At 40.5% G+C, this 23,289-nt stretch overlaps 1 protein-coding gene across 5 annotated transcripts in view; it reads left to right on the top strand.

Moving 5' to 3' along the window:
- Positions 1 to 23,289, top strand: part of ATRN (attractin) — a 171,456-nt gene that overhangs the window by 137,585 nt on the left and 10,582 nt on the right. For 3 of the 5 annotated variants that reach the window (XM_089896619.1, XM_022592878.2, XM_089896620.1), the window contains 3 exons: positions 4,877 to 4,938; positions 18,553 to 18,631; positions 22,085 to 22,192. In XM_089896619.1, the coding sequence (XP_089752745.1) occupies positions 4,877 to 4,938; positions 18,553 to 18,631; positions 22,085 to 22,192 (249 nt within the window). The other 2 variants (XM_022592879.3, XM_089896622.1) reach the window with 2 other exon arrangements.

Here is a 23,289-nt window from a genome sequence, read left to right as displayed (position 1 = left end):
TCGATTTCCCCTTTTATGGCTGTTAGTATTTGTCTTATGTATTGAGGTGCTCCTGTGTTGGGTGCATAAATATTTACTATTGTTATATCTTCTTCTTGGATCGATCCCTTGATCATTATGTAGTGGCCTTCTTTGTCTCTTGTCATAGTCTTTATTTTAAAGTCGATTTTGTCTGATATGAGAATTGCTACTCCAGCTTTCTTTTGGTTTCCATTTGCATGGAATATCTTTTTCCATCCCCTCACTTTCAGTCTGTATGTGTCTCTAGGTCTGAAGTGGGTCTCTTGTAGACGGCATATATGGGTCTTGTTTTTGTATCCATTCAGCCAGTCTGTGTCTTTTGGTGGGAGCATTTAATCCATTTACATGTAAGGTAATTATTGATATGTATGTTCCTATTCCAATTTTCTTAATTGTTTTGGGTTTGTTATTGTAGGTCTTTTCCTTCTCTTGTGTTTCTTGCCTAGAGAAGGTCCTTTAGCATTTGTTGTAAAGCTGGTTTGGTGGTGCTGAACTGTCTCAGCTTTTGCTTGTCTGTAAAGGTTTTAATTTCTCCATCAAATCTGAATGAGATCCTTGCTGGGTAGAGTAATCTTGGTTGTAGGTTTTTCTCCTTCATCGCTTTAAATATGTCCTGACAGTCCCTTCTGGCTTGCAGAGTGTCTGCTGAAAGATCAGCTGTTAACCTTATGGGGATTCCCTTGTGTGTTATTTGTTGTTTTTCCCTTGCTGCTTTTAATATGTTTTCTTTGTATTTAATTTTTGAAAGTTTGATTAATATGTGCCTTGGCGTGTTTCTCCTTGGATTTATCCTGTATGGGACTCTCTGTGCTGCCTGGACTTGATTAACTATTTCCTTTCCCATATTAGGGAAGTTTTCACCTATAACTTCTTCAAATATTTTCTCAGTCCCTTTCTTTTTCTCTTCTTCCGGAACCCCTATAATTCGAATGTTGGTGCGTTTAATGTTGTCCCAGAGGTCTCTGAGACTGTCCTCAGTTCTTTTCATTCTTTTTTCTTTATTCTGCTCTGCAGTAGTTATTTCCACTATTTTATCTTCCAGGTCACTTATCCGTTCTTCTGCCTCAGTTATTCTGCTATTGATCCCTTCTAGAGTATTTTTAATTTCATTTATTGTGTTGTTCATCGTTGCTTGTTTCATCTTTAGTTCTTCTAGGACCTTGTTAAATGTTTCTTGCATTTTCTCCATTCTATTTCCAAGATTTTGGTTCATCTTTACTATCATTATTCTGAATTACTTTTCAGGTAGACTGCCTATTTCCTCTTCATTTGTTAGGTCTGGTGGGGTTTTTTCTTGCTCCTTCATCTGCTGTGTGTTTTCCTGTCTTCTCATTTTGCTTCACTTACTGTGTTTGGGGTCTCCTTTTTGTAGGCTGCAGGTTCGTAGTTCCCGTTGTTTTTGGTTTCTGTCCCCAGTGGCTAAAGTTGGTTCAGTGGGTTGTGTAGGCTTCCTGGTGGAGGGGACTAGTGCCTGTGTTCTGGTGGATGAGGCTGGATCTTGTCTTTCTGGTGTGCAGGTCCACGTCTGGTGGTGTGTTTTGAGGGTGTCTGTGGACTTATTATGATTTTAGGCAGCCTCTCTGCTAATGGGTGGGTTTTTATTCCTGTCTTGCTAGTTGCTTGGCATAGGGTTCCAGCACTCTAGTTTGCTGCTCCTTGAGTGAAGCTGGGTGTTGGTGTTGAGATGGAGATCTCTGGAAGATTTTCGCCGTTTGATATTACGTGGACCTGGGAGGTCTCTTGTGGACCAGTTCTCCCACCTCAGAGGCACAGCACTGACTCCTGACTGCAGCACCAAGAGCCTTTTATCCACTTGGCTCAGAATAAAAGGGAGAAAAAGTAGAAAGGAAGGGAGGGAGGGAGGGAAGGAAGGAAAAGAAAGAGGAAAGAGGATAAAGTAAAATAAGATAAAATTAAAAAGTTATTAAAATAAAAAGTAATTATTAAGAAAAAAATTTTTAAAAAAGAAAAAAAAAACGGACGTATAGAACCCTAGGACAAATGGTGAAAGCAAAGCTATACAAAATCTCCCACAGAAGCATACACACTCACAAAAAAAGAGGAAAAGGGGAAAAAATAATAAATCTTGCTCTCAAAGTCCACCTCCTCAATTTGGGATGATTCGTTGTCTATTCATGTATTCCACAGATGCAGGGTACATCAAGTTGATTGTGGAGGTTTTAATCCGCTGCTCCTGAGGCTGCTGGGAGAGATTTCCCTTTCTCTTCTTTGTTCGCACAGCTCCGGGGGCTCAGCTTTGGATTTGGCCCCGCCTCTTCGTGTAGGTCTCCGGAGGGCATCTGTTCTTCGCTCAGACACGACGGGTTTAAAGGAGCAGCTGATTCGGGGACTCTGGCTCACTCAGGCCGGGGGAGGGAGGGGTGTGGATGCGGGGCGAGCCTGTGGCGGCAGAGGCCGGCCGGACGTTGCACCATCCTGGGGCGCGCCGTGCGTTCTCCCGGGGAAGTTGTCCCTGAATCCCGGGACCCTAGCAGTGGCGGGCTGCACAGGCTCCCCAGAAGGGAGGTGTGGATAGTGACCTGTGCTCGCACACAGGCTTCTTGGTGGCGGCAGCCGCGGCCTTAGCGTCTCATACCCGTCTCTGGGGTCCGCGCTGTTAGCTGCGGCTCGCACCCGTCTCTGGAGCTCCTTTAAGCAGCGCTCTTAATCCCCCTCTCCTCACGCACTAGGAAACAAAGAGGGAAGAAAAAGTCTCTTGCCTCTTCGGCAGGTTCAGACTTTTTCCCGACTCCCTCCCGGCTAGCCAGTGGTGCACTAACCCCCTGCAGGCTGTGTTCCCGCCGCCAACCCCAGTCCTCTCCCTGCGCTCCGACCGAAGCCCGAGCCTCAGCTCCCAGTCCCCGCCCGCCCCAGCCGGTGAGCAGACAAGCCTCTCGGGCTAGTGAGTGCCGGTCGGCACCGATCCTCTGTTTGGGAATCTCTCCGCTTTGCCTTGCGCAACCCTGTTGCTGTGCTCTTCTCCTCGGCTCCGAAGCTTCCCCCTCCGCCACCCGCAGTCTCCGCCCGCAAAGGGGCTTCCTAGTGTGTGGAAACCTTTACTCCTTCACAGCTCCCTCCCACTGGTGCAGGTCCCGTCCCTATTCTTTTGTCTCTGTTTATTCTTTTTTCTTTTGCCCTACCCAGGTACGTGGGGAGTTTCTTGCCTTTTGGGAGGTCTGAGGTCTTCTGCCAGCGTTCAGTAGGTGTTCTGTAGGAGTTGTTCCACGTGTAGATGTATTCCTGGTGTATCTGTGGAGAGGAAGGTGATCTCCGCGTCTTACTCTTCTGCCATCTTCCCGATTCCTCCCATAGTAATGTTTTAAAAGTTTAAAATCTAAACAGAATTGGATGCACTAAGATGTTTCCTTCTCCTTCTTTATGTCTTGTAACCTGGATTCTTCTTTCCTCAAGACTGAGTAACCTCGTTTATATAATTGTTTTTCCCCAGTTTTATTAAAAACCTTTATGAGAGGACTGTAGCCATATTCTGCAGTTTTCCTTCTCTCAAGGAGCCTTCTTATTTAGGATGATTACTATCATAAATGAAGGAAAGCAAAGAATATGGTTTCTCCTTGTCTATGATATCAAATCTATGTATCTTTGTATTTCTGATTATAAATGGTGGCTAGAGGGAGGATACAAAAATTTCAGATTCTATGCCCCATAATATTCTATGGCCTGAAAAGGTAATATTGGACCTTTATTTAAATGTCAAAAAGAAAATAAGAGCATTCAAAAGAAAAGCAGTGGAAGCTTCTCCTCTCTTCTGCCTCTGTGAGTCTGACTATAAAAGAAGTGCAAAGCACTGGATTGTTACTGTGCTGGGGCCTAGGCTGTAGCACTTTCCTTGCATTGCTGTAGGATGGGAGTTGACAGGAGTAGGTTGGGGGGGGCAGGTAGGGTGGGATTAGGAAAAGAAGACGCTAATCATTTACTTATGTGACTCTTGTCATACTTACTGCCTTCATTTCAATAATTACCATCTTATTCAATAATTGTTTCATTTATAGTACCATTATCTCTCCAAGGAGGGCTGTGGTTCCTTAAAAATAAGCAGAGAACACACCATAACATCTGGCTAGTACCATGTGTGTCATAGGGTAGTAAGGACACAATTATCATACTTACTAATAAATTCTGAGGTGTACATTTTTTCATGCTCTAATATCTCTGAAATCATGATACATCTTACAATGATTTTAAAAGCAGTGTGTCATAGTGTAACTGGCAGTGTTTTCTTAATAGTACACAAAATAATGCCTGTTTTAGTGGTGTCTTAGATTTGATGAACTACATTAGGGATTTTATAATATTCTTGGTATAAAATTATTTAAGTTCAAATTGGTGTTATATTGTCAGATGATATTCAGTGTAGTGAAGCTTGGGATAAGGTTTTTTTTTTAAAAAGGATGTTATCTTGAAGTGAGTACATTAAGTGACAAAGGGATGAAGGGCATAAAAGGAAGCTGCCCACCTGACGGTAGATCCAAGAATTGGAATTTGAAGCAAACAAGGAGAGCATTTTGTCTTGAAAAGGGCACAAGGCGGTAGGAAGTAACCTGACTTGCTTGTCATTGGGGTCATTAGCAGGAGTCTGAGAAGTCTTCAAGGTCAGATTAAAAACTGAGATCCGCTGTCAAGAGCAGGGGGACTGTAGGGGTTTGTGCTGAGTCTCAGAATATCACTTTTGTGTGGCAATTAAGCAAGAAAGACTAAAGGGATAAGGTGCTTTTCCTCAAGTGAAAAATTTCATTAATCTCTTCTTGAAATGTTAACGTCTTTCTGCTTCAACGAGAAGGCTGAGTTAATGGTGCTATCTTATAACCCAATCACTCTACGTGTTTTTCTGTCACAGATTGCCTTCTCCCAGCACAGCAATTTTATGGACCTGGTACAGTTCTTCGTGACCTTCTTCAGGTAATTTCACTTATACAAACTGTATCTGTTCTTTTGATTCAGGCACTTAATTTCATTAATTATCAACCCATAAAAGATAAATGAATAATCCTATGTTTGCACAACTGATCAAACTAACTATATGTATTCCTGAAAAGTTACATGTCAGTTACAATACTGTGAATTCAATCTAATCTGATAAAATGAAGACATTTGGTTTGTACGTTCTGGCTTTTTGAGGCAGCTTTTCATGTACCCTATACTAAATGTAGGTAGTTTAGCTCTTCATATGGGGAGGATTTGGGGTTGAAATGACATGTAATTAATAATGATTACTGGGGCTTTCCTGGTGGCACAGTGGTTGAGAGTCTGCCTGCCGATGCAGGGGACACGGGTTCATGCCCCGGTCCGGGAAGATCCCACATGCCGCGGAGCGGCTAGGCCCGTGAGCCATGGCTGCTGAGCCTGCGCGTCTGGAGCCTGTGCTCCGCAACGGGAGAGGCCACAACAGTGAGAGGCCCGTGTACCGCAAAAAAAAAGTAATAATGATTACTGGTGTGTGCTACATATATGCTTCTTCTTGTTCACGAGATGTTTCAGGTCATTATCTAGAGTTTTAAAGCTAAAAGTGATTTGTTAGGCCCTGAGGTTCTTTTGTTTTTATAGGGCTTTTTTCAGTTTAATTTTATTTTTAAGAAAGTACTATTACACATAATTGAAAAAGTGCTACAGTGCAAAGAGAAAGTGACAGCATCCTGCCCCACACCTTCCCATCTTCATTGTCCACATTTAAATTATTTTAATTGTTTTTTACTTCTCCATGCTTATACTTTTTTTTTCCCAAAGGAGAAAAATTATTTAATTTAGATAAATGCAAAAATGGATATTCAATATATTTCAAAATCCAATGCTGATTTTTTTTAACCTAAAGCATTGCATTCCTTTCTATTTCACCACTTAATATCACAGTCATTATTACCATAAAGTATTTTCAACATTAGACAAGGAATTATGCAGTTGGGTACAATATAACTTTCTTTCATGGCTGGAACAGATAGGGTAAACTTATTCAATTTACCCACTCTTTGCCCAATCTTCTGACAAATCCCACTAGGTTTTACCCTAATTAACATAATTTCCTAACGTTTTGCTCTTCCTAATGGATTTTGAGTATGTTCAACCTTTAGAGGCATCCATGTCAGTGGCTTACACTCTTTCTTGGTTTTTCAATTCAGTTAACCTTTGATGTCCTACTGTAGAAGGATTTATTATCTTATGTTACCTCCGCCAGGACCCCCCCACACACTATAAACACATACAACTTCCCCTTCCTCCCACTCATGTAATATAGTTACATCACAATATTTGGCTAAATCAGGAGTCCCTATTTATGTTGTTATAATCATAAAAACTCCTGTTTGCAGCTGAGTTGAACTATAATTATACTTCCCCATTTTTTGGATGGTGGAATCACTCTTTGCTTATCCTAAATGTAATATTTGCCATATTTGGGGGTTTTTATTGTTTGGTTTTCTATGTAGCTACCCCCGATATACCCCTGTACTCTGACAGAACTGAACAGTCTCTCAGTATGGTCAAACACAAGCAAGTACTCTCCTGGTTTTAGTTTCTCTTGGAGATTTCTGCCCTAGAACTCTAGCCTGCTGCTCCCAAGTGCACTAGTTGTTTTTGAGGCCTGCGACACAACAGGCTGTCATCTTGGGAAATTCTTTTGTCTTCCTCTTATATTAAAGTCTCTGTCTCCTTGATCCCATGTCTTTGTCTCCCTGTTTATTCCCTCCTTATATTGGGGCACATTCTGCAGGAAGTTTCTGAGAAAAGGTACGTGTGGAGGTAACTTTTCTATGACCTTCCCTGTCTGGAAATGTTTTAATTTTACCCTCACATTTGATTGAAAATTCGAATACAGAATTCTAGGTTAGAAACATCTTCCATTAAAATTTGGAAGGCGCAGACTTCCCTGATGGGCCAGTGGTTAAGATTCCACGCTTCCAGTTCAGGGGGCATGGGTTCAAGCCCTGTTCGAGGAAGTTCCGCACGCTGCACACCATGGCCAAAAAAAAAAGTATTGAGAAGGCATTTTGCTGTTTCTTCTTGTTTCTAGTATTAATATTGAGAAGGTTAGTGCCATTATAATAACCACTCCTTGTATGGGATCTGTCTTCTCTCTTTAAAAAAAATATATTGAAGTATAATATAAAATTACAGAAACACTTAGAAATCATTAATGTCTAGCTCAGTGAATTATCACAAATTGAACATACTCATGTAACCACTACCCAGGCCAAGAGTTTTTTTCCCCCTAGGGTATTACCAGTACCCAGTGTCCTTTTTGACCCATCTCCTAGAGAAATGGAAGTAAAAACAAATAAACAAATGGGACCTAATGAAACTTAAAAGGTTTGCACAGCAAAGGAAACCATAAACAAGACAACCCTCAGAATGGGAGAAAATATTTGCAAGCGAAGCAACTGACAAAGAATTAATCTCCAAAATATACAAACAGCTCATGCAGCTCAATATCGAAAAAAACCACAGATTTAAGGCATGTGGGATCTTCCCGGACCAGGGCTCGAACCCATGTCTCCTGCATTGGCAGGCGGATTCTTAACCACTGTGCCACCAAGGGAAGCCCAGATCGTCCTTAATTTTTATTGCCAGTGTCTTTGCATTTTTCTGTGATACCTCTGAGATAATTTTTATCCTAAAATTGCTATATCAAAATGCAAAAACACTACCAAATAGCCCCTCAGAACAGTTGCATGAATTTACACTTCTACAACAGGAATGTAATTTCTCTTACTATTTCTGCCTCTTTCTCTTACTACCATTAACTATTTTTCATTATTTTTAATTTCGCCAATCAGGCAGGTGTCATTGGTACCTTGTTTTAATTTGTATTTATTTATAAGTGATGTTTACTAATCTCTTATACCTTATAGTTCTTGTTTTGAATTATCTGTTTGTATCCTTTGCTTATGTTTCTACTGGGATGTTCACCTTTTTCTTACTGAAGTTTAGGACCATCTTTTAACCCCATTTATGGTATTTTTCACCAAGCAGATGTGTCAGTTTTTTCCTATATTTTCTTCATGAGCATTTAATCTATTGTTATTTTTTTTTATTTTTAGGTGTTCCTTTATCTCTCTTGAATCTGTTTGAATTATAGCTTTACTATATTTCCATATGGATAGGCTTCAGAAACTTGTCAGTGAATGAAAGAAGGGTATTAATTACCTCAACTCCAAAGCCACACCATCCACTAGGCCAGGAATTCACTCTCTGTTTTATTTTTCAGAGTATGCCCATCTTAGCTCATTGGAGCTCTGTCCTAAATGATGCAATGCCAGCAATATGGAATGCTGGAAATGTGATTACACTTTCTCCCATTCACAAGGAGGTATTGTCTTTCCACAGAAATATAGGTTTCAAAAGGAAATTGCCCTCTCTGATGTTAACCACAGAAAAATTAAAATCTCAAAATCTTTTCTGACCCCTCCCAACATTTTTTTATTATGCTCACTCACTGACACCAACCATCTTCCACAGTTCCTCCAGAGTGGAACCAGTGAATCCTCCTATATTCTTGCAAATTCAGTATTTCTTGAATCTTTGCACTGTGACTTGCACCAAATTATAAGTCCCTCCAAGATAGTTGTCATCCCCTTCCTTTTTGGCCATGTGAGCATCGGGACTTGGGAGGGTGACCCACTTAAATAGTTCTCCTCTGCATTTGCCTCAGGGGTACTTACCTGATCCCACTGACGTGTCATATTCTTACTCTTTCAGAACCCAGCCTGTCTGCTCTATGAAGTCTTCTTCTGGCACATTCACCCCATAGTCCACCTCTTCTTGGACTCCACCCTACCCATGTTTTTATTATACCACATAATCACGCTTTAATGCAGTTATTTAACAGTCTAGCGCTTAAGGGTAGCCCATATACAAATGAACCTGTAATTTGACATGCGAAGATGAACAGGGCTAATTAGAGGCCTCTCCTACAAGTTTTAAATTGGGTTCTGAGAGCCTGAAACAGTTCTTGTATGACTCTCAGCACTAACTATACTTTAGAATTCACCTGAGAAGCTTAAAAAAGCAGCAGCAGCCTGGGCCCTGCCCCCAGAGATGCTGATTTAATTGGTCTGGTATGGGACCTTATCATCATGGTATTTTAAAGGCTCTCCAGTGATTCTTATGTTCAGCTGGCATTAAAAACCCCTGAGTTAGCTGAAAGTTCTGTGGATTCAGGGGCTGGGGCAGTATTACATCCATCAATATGCAAGCTAAAGCATAGAAGGTCAGATGGAAAAGAAGATCATTAAGTACTGAGAGGATGTGAGCATGGCTTCAGCTGACAGCTTCGTGATTCCCGTTCCTGCAAGAGCAGGCGGCTTTAGGGCTCTGAGAGAGCCCTGTAATTATTCCCCCACCACCAGCCAGTGACCACCACCTGGGTAGAGGTTATCTGGAATTTAAATTCTAGACTGTAATTATTTTACATAATATAGGAACAGTTTTTTTAAGTTCTACTGGTTTTTCTCTTGCACCATTGAATGTGTCCCATGTCTTGTCCTTTGTTGGATGTTGTTGTTATACAGAACTATATCCTAGAGTCATTCTCTCAGAAAAGACCTGAGAAAGAATTTGATACTTGGGGAAGACCTTTTATAAAGTCTGAAGACTGGAGTCTTGAGTTTTGCAACATTGTCTTCTATTTCTTTGTTTCCTCACCTTTAATTCTATTTGCTTGCATTCTGGACTTCTCTAGTAGATGAATGAGTACAGCTCTGGATCTGTCCTCCATATTTCTTAACTGAACTCTCATTTCTTTTTCATTTTCCTTTCTACTACATTCTTGGTGAGCTCCTCAGTTCATTAATTTAGTCTAGTGTTGGGTCCATTTCTTTTACTGAGTCATCTGATTAGGTTTCTTTTATTTTAACATTTGCATTTTATTTCTAATATATGTTCCTTGTAGCCTGTTTCAATTTTATGAATGCAATTTACTTTCATATTCCTTTGTGAGATTAATAAATGTTATTATTTTATTTTGAAGTCTTATTTTGTGTTATGAATAATTGTCTCCTCAGATGCTGTTTGTTGTTGTTGTTTGGTACCTCTCTTTCACAATGCTGGTTTTCCTCAAAATGTCTGATTTTTGATTATGTTGAAGATTCTGTGTTTACCTTTGTATGGTTGCCATTTCTGTCTGTCACAGCCTCCAGTGAGTATGGAGTATGGAGGCAGAGTGTGCTGCTGGGTTAGGCATATTGTTAGTCTGTCTTCTGTATGAGAGAGTATCCATCCTGCCTGGCCTCTCTAGCCCCAGGACCAGAGCTCACTGCCTTAGTTGCTCTCTTCCATTGCTCAGCACAAGCAGGGAAGAGGGAAAAAGCCATCTGGTGTGGCCACACTGAATGCAGCTCCCCCCCAGCACTCTGGCAGTTCTCCAGAGCCCCCTCCCTCCTTGTATCCATATACTCTAGACTGACTGACTGACTTCTTCCTTCCTTCTCCCTTCTCCCTTCTCCCTTCCTCCCTCCGTCCCTCCCTCCCTCCCCCCCTTTCCTTTCCCTCTCTCATAAGCTCACTCTCTCTTTCTCTCTCTCCCCCTCCCTCCTTCCCTCCTTCCTTCTTTTCTTCCTTCCTTTCTTTTAATTTTAAGAGACTTTATTTGTTTAAAGCAATTTTAGGTTTACAGCAAAATTGAGAGGAAGGTACAGAGATTTCCCATATACCCCCTGCCTCCACACATGCATAGCCTCCCCCATTATCAACATTACTTGCCAGAATTATACATTTTTTACTAAAGATGAACCTACACTGATACATCATAATCATCCAAAGTTCATAGTTTACCTTAGTGTTCACACTTGGTGGTGTTGTACATCTGTGGGGTTTGGACAAATGTGTAATGTCATATCCATTTTCATAATATCAGAGTATTTTTACTACCCTAAAAATGGAGCCCCTTTTTTACTTTTTAGCTCTCTCTAATCTGGCTTCCATCCCAACACCCCATCTAATTTTTTTGTTGTTGAGGGCAACTAGCACATCTCTATTGCTAAATCCAAAAGTTAGTCTTTAGTGCTTATCTTTTTGGCTTTGCAGCAGTATCAGTCAACTGATCACCCCATCAGTGAGACTCTTCTTGCCTTTTGTGAGTCCATACTGCCCTGAAGCTGCTCTTTCTTGGCCTCCCTTGCTGAACTATCTTTTCTATTCAACTTCTAATTGTTGCTATTCTTCCAGAGCTTGACCCTGGCCATCTCCTTACTCTGTGTTCTCAGGTTGAAGTCTGCCATCCCCATCTGCAGCATAACATGCCCAGAAATGAACTTTTTGATCCTTCCTCACCAGTCTTCCCCACATCACTAATTGGCAAATCATGCTGCTGATTCCAAGTCACTTCTTTCCCTTTCACACCCAAAAGGCATTCCGTCACCACATCCCAGCAGTTACGGTTAGCAACCTGCCCTACCTCTACTCCCCACCCTAGCCCTAACCATCACAATCTCGCTAGTACTATTTCAGTTGATTTTAGCTCCTTTACAACCCACAAAAAGTCCAGAGGAGACCTTTAAAACCATGAATTAGTTTGTATCTAACCACTTATCTCATATCTAGTGGCTCTGCATTGTATCTAAAATAAAAACCAGGGTCCTGCATGAACTGGCCTCTGTTCACCTCTCCACCTTCACCTTACGCTACTCTGTTCTGCATTCCCATTACATGAGCCTCCTTCTGTTTCTTAGAAAGCACCAAGCTCCTTCCCACCTCATGGCATTTGCACATACTTTTCCTTCTTTCTGGAATGCTCTTCTCCTTACCCTTTACCTGTATACTTTTACCCATTGCTTTGTTTTTCCAAACAAAAACCAATTCTCTGACATCAACTGACTGTCCTACGATTCAGTTCTGACACTAACCACGTGGAATCAGTGCACACCCCACAGGTTAAGGGCTCAGTCCAACAAGACTGCTCCTACTTCAGACGTCAACCACAAATGGGTCCCAAGGCTACCCATACTTCTGACTGGCCAAATACAAGTTTGGGTTGTTCCTGTGACCCCTCTCAGATTCAACAGTTTGCTGTTGCCTCACAGAACTCAGGAAAACACCATACTTAAAATTGCAGGTTTATTATAAAGAATACAACTCAGGAGCAACCCAGTGGTTGTTCAACAACCCAGAGTTGCATTGGGCAAGGTATGAGGGCAAGAGGGAGAGCACAGAGCTTCCATGCTCTTTCTGGGCATGACACACTCCCAGCACATCGATGTGTTCACCAACCCTGAAAGCCCCCCAAACCTCATCATTCCACATTTTATCAAGGTTTCATTGAGTAGGCATGATTGGTGAAATCACTGGTCATTGGTGATTGAACTCAATCTCCAGTCCCTCTACCCTCCTGTGGAGGGGAGGCGTGCTGGGGGGCTGAATGGTCTAACCCTTTAATCACATAATTCGTTTTTCTGGTGGTCAGCCCCGTCCAGAAGCTGTTTAGGTCCTTCCCTCCCATGAGGGGAGAAAAGACACTCCTGAATTACATCTCCATAAACGTGTAATAAAAAATAGTTAATTCAGGGCTTCCCTGGTGGCGCAGTGGTTGAGAGTCCGCCTGCCGATGCAGGGGACGCGGGTTCGTGCCCCAGTCCCGGGAAGACCCCACATGCTGTGGAGCGGCTGGGCCCGTGAGCCACGGCCGCTGAGCCTGCGCGTCCGGAGCCTGTGCTCCAGAACGGGAGAGGCCACAACAGTGAGAAGCCCGCGTACTGCAAAAAAAAAACAACAAAAAAAGTTAATTCAGACTCAAAGCCACTGTCATTTTTTTATACCCTTCTGTATTATATAAATTACTTTGTGTAGAAAACTGGTAAAGATACATTTTAAAGATTTTTTAAATCAAAATTAAAAGATAGTTTCTTCCTTTTTAAGGCTGAGTAATATTCTCTGTAAAGATAAACCACAATTTATCTGCTCACCTCCTGATAGACATTTAGGTTGTTTCCAGTTTTTGACTGTTACAAATAAAGCCATTATGAACAGTTGTGTAAAAAAGAGGGGAGAGGATGCTCCTATCACATAGGAGATTTCAAGGGTTTTAGGAGCCCTGTGCCAGGAACTTGGGACAAAGACCATATGTATATTTCTTACCATACCACACTCATCCTTCAAATTTCGGCACAGTGTCACTTCCTCCAGGATTCCATCAATGAACCCCCAAACTAAATTCTCTCCCTTTGTTCTACCCTCCCATGGAACTGTGTTATTTTTCATCACGGTACTTATCACAGTTCTGTACTTGCGTACTATGTGTCCACAGTGAGACTCTAAGCTTTGGGAGAGCAGGTACAGTGTCTCTTTTGTTCACCCCTGTATACACACACACTTTAAGCATCTAGCACAGAGTCATGCTCCAATATATGTGAAAAGTAAAGCAGACCTTCAGGAGAAGCACAGAGCCATGAGGGACCATAGACACCAACCTCTCTGAGGGGAAAAAAGCTCGTGGTGCTGCTGATAGGAATGCAGAGGCCGTATGCTAACTCGGTAGCTCCAATTAGCAGGTGTGTTATGTTCTTGGACCATGTGTACAGACTGAGGTGACTCAGCTGCCAAGTACCAACCCAGTGAGGATTAGTCACCTCAGCTGATTGGTGGAAGACTGAATGACACCATCAGAATCGATCAGGGACCACAGAATCTTGTGTAGAAAACAAGGACAGATGGTGTTCTCATCACTTCTCCCTTTTTTTGAATGTGGGAACCTTTGGAAAAGAATGCAGAACTTTGGTATCTAATGAGAACCTACTGTATAGCTCAGGGAACTCTACTCAGTGCTCTGTGGTGATCTAAATGGGAAGGAAATACAAAAAAGAGGGGATATATGTATACGCATAGCTGATTCACTTTGCTGTACAATAGAAACTAACACAACATTGTAAAGCAACTATACTCCAATAAAAATTAATTTTAAAAAATTAAACTTAATTTAATTTCCACTAAGCTTCCATTGAATTCAAAGACAATAAAATAAAGGACTTTTGCTAAATATTAAAAAAAAAAAAAGACTGCAGAACTTTGGTTTTTCTGGATTTTGTTTTGGAAGTAGAAATGATGAGCTTTTAGCTGAGAATGGAGTCCTTTTCATGAGCATGAGGAAGAAAATATTTTCCCAGAGCAAGTTAACCAGGTCCAAAAGGATATACATGAAACATGAGAGAAGGAAAGGTATACAGATAATCCTAAGCACTCTGAAGAATAGCTCATAGAATACAGAAGAGAGAATTAGAGTTGGGGTGGGGGTAGAAGGGGATAGCTCAGTGATTCAAATGAGAAAATATCAGTGTGAGATAAGTTAGAAAAGGACTCCCAGACTTGGGCACAGTGAAGAGTAATCTCTAGATCCAGATAAATCCATTAAGCCCTCTTTGTGTCTTAATTGAGATGCTCTCCCAGACTCCAGTAGGAGCCTTGTGTGTATAAAGAGGGAAATAATAAGACCCGTTTGCTTGCTTTCTCTGAAAATCAAATGAGGTGATGCGTGTGAAAGAGCTTTGTATCTGGAAGTGATGTGGTAGTGTGGTCAGGATAATGATTATTAGTAGAAGAGGGAGAGACAGACTAACACTCTGAACATCTGTGTCACTGGAGTTAGAGGTGCCTTAGAAGATAGCATTTGGGTGAGAATAAAAAGGAGAAGCAGGGGATGTCCAATAGGAGGCACTGACCAATAGGAGGGACTGTAGTGGGAATTCCTGATATTGGCAAGGTATGTTTTTGTAAAACTTTTAATTATCTGAACTTCTGCTTAGGTCCTTGCCAGCTTGACAGCAGACATTTTGACACATCCATGTCTCGTTGATCATTTCATTTTCCAGAAGATGGAAGTGATATGGGGTACTACCACTCTGGATCTAATTCAAACCAGAATGGTGAAGTGCACATCACAGGAACTTGGGAAGAAGCAGCAGTGTCTCTGTTTTAGATTGGTTGGGAGGTCAAGGCCAGGCCAAGAAGTGAATGTGTAGTTTTCTTGTTTTTATTTTATTTATTTTTATTTTTGGCTTAGTTGTGTCTTAGTTGCGGTATGCGAGCTCTCTAGTTGTGGCACGGGCTCAGTTGTTGCAGTGCGTGGGCTTAGTTGCCTCGCGACATGTGGGATCTTAGTTCCCCGACCAGGGATCGGACCCACGTCCCCCGCATTGGAAGGCAGATTCTTAACCACTGGGCTGCCAGGGAAGTCCCGAATATGTAGTTTTAGAAAGGCTAGACTTGCAAGGACAGGAAAAGCAAAGTTCAGTACACTCTCAAAAGTATCATTCTACTTACACAATTACAGTTAAGCTGGTGAAAAACATCCCCAAACACAGAGCTCTCAGAAAATATTGTGAGTTTTCAAAGATATATATTGATACAAAAGATGGAAAGAAAGACCTAGAGTCAAGACATGGATTTCTGAGCATAGTCTCAGGAAAGTGTAAGCCTCTGATAAGCAGGGACAGGTTTAGGACAAAAAAGGACAAAGGATTCTTGTTTTTTCCTAGGTACAGAGCTGAAAAGAAGTGAAAGACCCTTAGCCTGGGGCCAGTGTCCCTGTGTTGAAAGAGAGAAATACACTTCTTTAAGAATGATCTTTGAATGCCATAGGAAAATGTTAATAATTGCAAGGCTGAGTAATGAACATATCAGTCTCTCTTCTTTTGTGTATGTTTGAAAATTTCCATGATTTTTTAAAAAACTACATTTGTATTAAAAACTATAGAAAACAGTTGATAAGAGGAACTGCAGTAAGATGAACACTGAGTCACAGCCCCACCTGTACCCAGATTAGTGGTAGGAAAAAAAAGAAGGGAGGGGTATCAGCAAGTGCCACCTTTTTTGAAATAACTAGTAAATTCTTCATTGCTGTGTTACCCTTGGAGAAATCATGCACATATCAGCTTTGAGGAACAATCATTGTGTGTCGGTATGCTGTTTATGTCTCTCAGAAAAACTGGAACAGGCAGAAGAAACTGGGTTGTTGGTGTTTCTAACAGGTCTGCATTGAAGACAGAAGCCCCTCAGGGATAAGGGGCACAGACCTTCTGAGCTGCACTGTTTCACAGTTCTGTGTTGAGGGTAGTCCAAGAGAGGCCTCTGAGTGACACCAGACTCCTTGCCTCTGAGGCCAGCCCTGTATTCAGCTGCATCAGCAGCATCCTGACCAACTCATGTGTTTCATGTTCTTCCATGTGGATTTGCTGCCACCATGTGTTTATCTATTAGAATAAAAGTACCAGAAAGCAAGCTGATGGGGGGGGGAAAAGCAGGATTATGCATAGAAACCATGAAAGACTAAAGAAGGTTACTCTTCTCAGACTCCCTTACTGCTTCTTCCTATTCTCCCCAACTTCTCCGTGTTGGGGTGCCCCTAAGACACTCTTCTCTATTTGTATTCATCCCCTTGATGACCTCATCCAGATTCATTACTTCAAATACCATGTATATGCTGATGACTCTCAAATGCTGTCTCCAGCCCAGACCTGGCAACCAGCCCCCAGTAGCTTTCAGGTAGATGTCTCAGAACTCAACATGTCTAAAACTAAACTCTCTGCTGTCTCGCACCTGCTCCCCTCAGAGTCTTCCCTGTCCAGGTTTGATGGCAAGTTCCTCAGACCCTGACTTCTCTTTTTTATACCCTACATCCAGCCCATCAGGAAATCCTATTTATTGCCTTGACCTTCAAGTCATGTCCAGATTCCAAAGTGCTTTTCACATCCCTGCTACCACCATCCTGGTTTGAGCCGCCCTCATTTCTCACCTAGACTCCTGTTCTTTCTATTTCTGCATTGCTACCTTAATGGTCTCCTTAGCATAAATTAAATCATGACACTTCTCTGCTCAAAAACCTGCACTGGCTCATCTCACTCAGTAAAATCCAACACCATTATAATGCCTTTCGGGCCCTCGTGATCTGCCCTCTTCTTACCTCTGTGTCTTTATCCCTGGCCTAACTGCCCCCCCCCCCCGCCCACTCCAGTAACACTGGCCTCCTGAGGTTCCTCAAGAAATCCCAGGCACATCCTTGCCTCAGGCTTTGCACTGGCTGACCCTGGTTGCCCAGGTGCGTTTCTGCAGACCTTCACAAGCCACCTCCCACACATCCTCTGTGTCTTAGCTCAGATGTCACCTTCTCAAGAATTAAGGCCCACCCACTCTGACCATTCTGCTTTAGAGTGCCACTGTCACTCCTGAACCTCTTTACCCTTAACATCTTTTTATCTGTGTAGTATTTACTCCCTTCTGACATGCTCTATAATTTGCTCACTTATTTTGTTTACTGTTTACCTCCATCTGCTGAAATGTAAACTCCATGGGAAAAGTGGTCTTTTGTTCTGTTCACTGGTGTATTCCATGAGCCTAGAACAGGACCTGCCTCAATAAAGTACTGATAAAAAGAAAAATAGAAACTGTCAGAAAGGAGGAAGGATCATCAGTGTCAGGACAGCCGGGAGGCCCAGCAAGATAGGAACTGAAGACTCTCCACTGAGTGATAACCTGGGGAGCTTCTCTTTTGTCAGGGGACCCAGTGGAGGGGTCTGCACTCTGTGCCTCTTAGGGAGGTGATGGGCTGAGGGAGGCTTAATTTCTATTTCTGAAAGGGCAGAAGCTCAGTCCTCCTAGCACCTTAGAGGGCCTGTCACCAGCCAGCTATGGAGGCCTGTCTTAAGCGATCTGTGCATTGAAGCTGCCTCTCGTAAAGCCAACCCCATCCTGCAAACACAGAGCTCAGCAAGAGAGTACCCAACTACAGGGGCGGAAAGCCTTGTGTCTGCTTGTAACACCCTGGAACAGTACTCTGTAACAAGCCCCTTTTACAAGTTAATGAGTGAAAATGCCAATTTTAAAATTATTTAGTGGTTACTAAGAGGTTTATTTGTTAGGCTCATTAGTCCTTTTAATCAGAAGTCAGTCATTCTCTTTGCTGTCACAGTAGCTTTTCAAACCATTCGGTGCCTGGTTTAAGAGGCATTGAATCTTGAGAGAACATTGAAGTCATTTGCAGTTATAAGACCACTGGGACTTCGTCTTCTCCTAATACTTTTAAGAAAGTTGTTGGCTTGAATTTAGTTGTTTTATTTTATTTAAAAAATAGGTATTTACTTTGAATATATATTACTACATATAAATTTATTGTCCCTTATGAAAAGCTGGTTGTTACTTTGATAAACTTTTCTCACTTTTTTAGACTTTACCAGTAGATTTTTGCTAATTTGATTAAATAGCATGCTTGTTACTTGTCATAATTATCATAGAATTGTTTTTATTATTTGGGATAAGCCATGATGGACCATTCTAATAAAAGCCGGCAGGAAATCAAGGCTCTCCTCTCAGAGTACCTTGTGGAGACAGTATTGTCTAGTTGGGTCGGGAAGCCCAGCTTATCAAAGTCTTCTCACACTTTGTTTCCTGTGAACCAGGACATGGTTGTGATGACTCATCAGAAAGGAGCTTGGAGTTGGTATTTGGGGGATTGTTTCCCTGCCTGACATGGGGTGTAGATGACAGTGTGCTGATTCTGGGGGTTGGGATAATAACTCAGTACTTTCCTTTCCTTTCTCACAGTTGTTTCCTCTCTTTGCTCCTGGTGGCTGCTGTGGTTTGGAAGATCAAACAAAGTTGTTGGGCTTCCAGACGTAGAGAGGTAAGCCTCAGTGGTTAAAGATTAATGAATCCCTGTAAGAACGTTTTCCTTCGTATTTCCCTTAAGCAAGTCAGTTTTGCTATTTAGTGATAATTGATGGATATATCTATAGAGAGAGTAATGTATGGTCAGTAGACTTCAATCAGTGCTATGTAAGCTATAGTTCATTCTGCACCACATGGTTTTAACTTTCTAAAAGGAAACTAAGAATCATACTGACTTACAGGTGAAGTCAATTTTTTTATCCTTCCTACCAGAAGCTGGTTCCTTAGCTCAGGCTGGAGATCTGAAGGCTTAGTAGCACAGCCTTTACAGGAGTCTTTCATGAGGATGAGAGTAAAATATCAAAAGTTTCTCATTATTCAAGGAAAGATAAATGTGTGTCTAATTAAGTATTTGCCCGAGTTCTGTTTATTAATGAGTGTTTCCAGAGCTCCATTCCAAAAGTAATATTAATAAGTCCAGAAAATATTTATAATTGGCAAATCAAATAAACTTGATGAAAAATTACAACACAAAAACTGTTTATTGCAACTTTCACTTGTGTATTTACTCTGCCTTTTAGTCATCATGTCTATTGCATTGTTGCTAAATAGAGGTGCACTAAGATCTAGACTTTGTGCTCTTTGGTTTTCTATATAAAACTTGATCTACAGACAAGATTTAGAGGAGAACAGAAATATCTAAAATCAAAATTCACAAGCATGCAGCCCTGTTCATAGAACATTAGTGTCTGTAATGGGGTTAAGATAGGCTTCAGGATATGAGCCTCTTCCTGGGGGCCGTGACACCTTTTCTGACCCATGTAAAGGTGATGTTATCATAGAGGTAGCGTTACACCCTCTTTATTATGATTTTAAAAATTCAGTGGATAACTTATTCAGAGGTTTTTTTCTTTTTAATAGCTCTATTACTAAGATATTTTAAAATCTCAACAAATAGCACAGTATTCTGAAAAAATATGTTATCCAAATGTGTAATAAAAAAGTGAGAAGCCATATAAACTAGTACCAAGGAAGGAATCAAAAACTTGTCAAGATATTACTCTCTCCACAAAGGGTATTAGACCCAAGGAGTTTCAATTTGAGATGAGCTTATGGAGATAATAATAGTCTATTCCTTCTTGGGTGCTTATGAGAATTAATTATTTCCAAAATATATAAACGGTTCCAGGGTAAAGGAAAAGATGGGAAGCCTAAAAGAATCCTGATACATTTTATGCTTAGAAACCTTGAAACCAAAACCCGAGAAATGTAACACCAAAAAGTAAAGACCAGTTGTATAATGACTGTACGTGCAGCAGTCTAGTTTACCAGTGTAGAAAAGGGATCATTTCACACCAGAAAACCTACTAGGATATGTTATATCAGTAAAAAAATAAAACCTAAATTTTCGGTAGTAAATAAAAAAAATAAAACCTAAATTTTCGGTAGTGGCCAAGTAATCATTTAGTCATTTATTGATATTAACACTCATTCCTAGTTTAAAAACAAAAGTCTTAGTAAACTCAAAAATAATACCTCCTCAACACTCTGAAGAATAACCAGATAACCAACATCACCCATGATAAAAAAAATACTAGAGTTTGTACCCAATAAAATCCAGACAAGTTAGTCATATTAAGAACTGACATTTGAGCATTTCTAAATTGCAGGCACTGTTGTAAGAGGTTTTATATAGATTAACTAATTTAATCCTCACAACAACCCTATAAAATAGTGACACTGGTCCTGTTTCACAGATAGAGGAACTGAGGCTCAGAGAGGCAAAGTAACTTACCCATCACCACACAATTACAATAAAGACACCAAACTGGGCTTTAAACTTAGGACTTCTGTCTTCACAGACCATGTTTCTAATCACAAAGTAGTCCCCATAGTCACTTACTTTTGTTCTGGGTATTCTAGACTCTGCACTAAGAGAAATAGAAATAAGAAGTTTTGTTACTTTCGGAAAGGGAATAAAATTATTATTTTCATATAAGATGATTAAAACATCATATAGATTTACCTGCATAAAATTACTAAAGTATATAAAAAATAAACAAATGAATAACATAGAAGACAAACAACCAACTGGAAAATATTTGCAGTGTACGTGAAAGAAAATAAGATGAACACCTTGCAGAGAAGAGGTTTTCCCCCAGAAAAGTATGCTTATTACACAGTTGATCAACCAATAAACTAAGCTTTTACCTTTGTGACTTAAAATTTCTCTGTTACTGTGAACCTGACCATTCAAAATATATTTTATCTTTTCTAAAATATCGTTCATGATTTATCCCTCTCAGAACTGTAGAAAAGTGATGATATTTTTTATAACAAAAATAATAGCTAATACTGCTTAAGTCATTGCTACATACCAGGCCCATTTGAAGTGCCTTTACTCACGTGATCTCCTGCACTTGTCATAAAGGAACTAGACTGGGAACTGGAGGCGGGTAGGCACTCTGTCTCACTGTGACTCCACACTTAGAATAGCAGAGAACCCAGAGGAGGGTTGTTGTTATATGTATTTGTTGAGTAAATGGACCAATAGCTTTGTGAGATGTAGGAATGTGATTATTGACACGTTAACACAATGTTTAATATAAAAGTGCCCTTCTAAAACAGAGCCATGATCTATCCAGCCCAAGATTCTGTCTCCTACAATAGTTCCAAGGAAGTGGTCGAAGTAGGGCCTCATTGTCTTCCACAGCATGACCTCAGAGCTTCAGTGACATGCCCAGATTTCTGATATCCCTAATGATATATGATTGACAACACACCACGTACTAGGCACTGTGCTAGTTAAAGCATCTCATTTAATCCTACTGATACTTTTATGGGATTAAAAACCCATTTCAGAGAGGAGGGAATTGAAACCCAGAGACTTTAAACACCTTTTTTGAAGTCACACAGCTGGAGAGTGTTGAAGCAGATATTCATATCCAAGCCTCCCTAAATCCAGAGCCCCTAGTTGTCCCTCTGCTCTGCAAAACTTCATGGTTTTTTGTGTTTAGCTTATACCACCTCTCTGAATAAAGAGCTCTTTCAGTTCCTATCTACTGTGTAACAAAGGATAGTTTTTGTTGCTGTGTAAATACTTGGTTCAAGTTTCAGCAGGAAAAAAGAAAGCCTGGCTTTAATCTAGTAATAAAAATATAAGGAGATAGGATAATTTATTTTGTGTGTTTAACAAGCAGGCATCATAGCATTATATCCATCAGTACATTAGTATGTATCTCTAACAGATAAGGACTTTTTCTTTAATATAACAATACTGTCATCACAGCCAACAAAATTAAAATGTTAATACCTGGTCCATGTCCAGTTTTCCCCAGCTGTCTCAAAAATATCGTTTTGGACTTGATTTGTTTGAATCAGGGAGGATGAGGTATTTTTAATATGTAGTATTCTCTAATAAAATCCCCTCAGTACTCTTTGCATTAATGATTGCTGTATTACTTATCAGCAACTTCTTCGAGAGATGCAGCAGATGGCCAGTCGTCCCTTTGCCTCTGTAAATGTTGCCTTGGAAACAGATGAAGAGCCTCCTGATCTTATTGGGGGAAGTATAAAGGTGAGATTGTATTTCAAAAGTCCCTGTGACTTAACTTATCAAAACTCATGCTTCTAAGTCTGGGGAACCAGAGAGAGCAAGAGCCTCATTCTGTTGCCTCTTATGTTATCCTCTCTCTTTCTTCTTAACAGTAAGTCCACACACTGAAAGTGTCAGGTATTCTTTTGCTTTCATTTTCTAATCTTTGATTCATGTTGTTAAGCAGTCTCATATTCAGGGAATTTTAAATTGTAAATAACTTGTCATATTCTTGTAAGTTTTCTATGGCGTAATACTTGAAAACTTGAAAATAGCTAAATTGAACCATTGTTCCTTATAAGTATTTTGGGGGATTTTTTAAAAGGGGAAAAATCATGATTGACTATGAATTCTGTAGTCAAAATAAATAATTCTGATCCCCCCACCATGATGAAGAAAATGATAAGACTTTCTCTTTTAACAAAATGATGAAATATTTCAGATACTCTTGGGAAACAGCTATATGTTCATGGAGCTATGTATACACACACATATATACATATGTATATGTATGTGTATATATATTATATATATATATATATATATATATATATATATATAAAAACCTATATGTCCTAACATACTTATTAAAGCATTACTGAGCTTACAGGAAGTATGTGAGATTTCCAGGGACCACTCTCCTTTCCCTCCTCCAAAAAAGAACAAACCATGAACCAAAACCAGAGCCATGCGTGGTCTAAAGTGGTTCTAGACTGGTAACACACCACATCTCACAGCTGAAGTAGATGCAGATCCTGTCTGAGGGAAAACATACCCAATTCAGCCATGTAGGACTCCCATAGATCAAGACCAAGGAATCAGTGATCACCAAGGACAAAAGAGAAAAGCCATGAATAAGAGTCAGCAGAAGCAACAGAAGTGGCATCTAATGAATATAATATAGCTCTGTATGAAATGTTTAAAGAAACGAAAGATAGAATCATAAAGATGAGGAAGCCATGAGAGTCAAGAATGGCCAATCACACCTGAAAAAGAACCAAATGGAACTGTTAGAAATGGAAAATACAGTAGTTGAAATTTTTTAAATAATTCAGTTTACATGTTAAACAGCACATCAG

This window comes from Delphinapterus leucas, chromosome 15, assembly GCF_059928025.1.
Source record: "Delphinapterus leucas isolate spDelLeu-1000000601 "Yukka" chromosome 15, BTC_Dleu_Yukka2, whole genome shotgun sequence".
NCBI lineage: Eukaryota > Metazoa > Chordata > Mammalia > Artiodactyla > Monodontidae > Delphinapterus > Delphinapterus leucas.
This window is presented reverse-complemented; position numbering and strand designations above follow the sequence as displayed.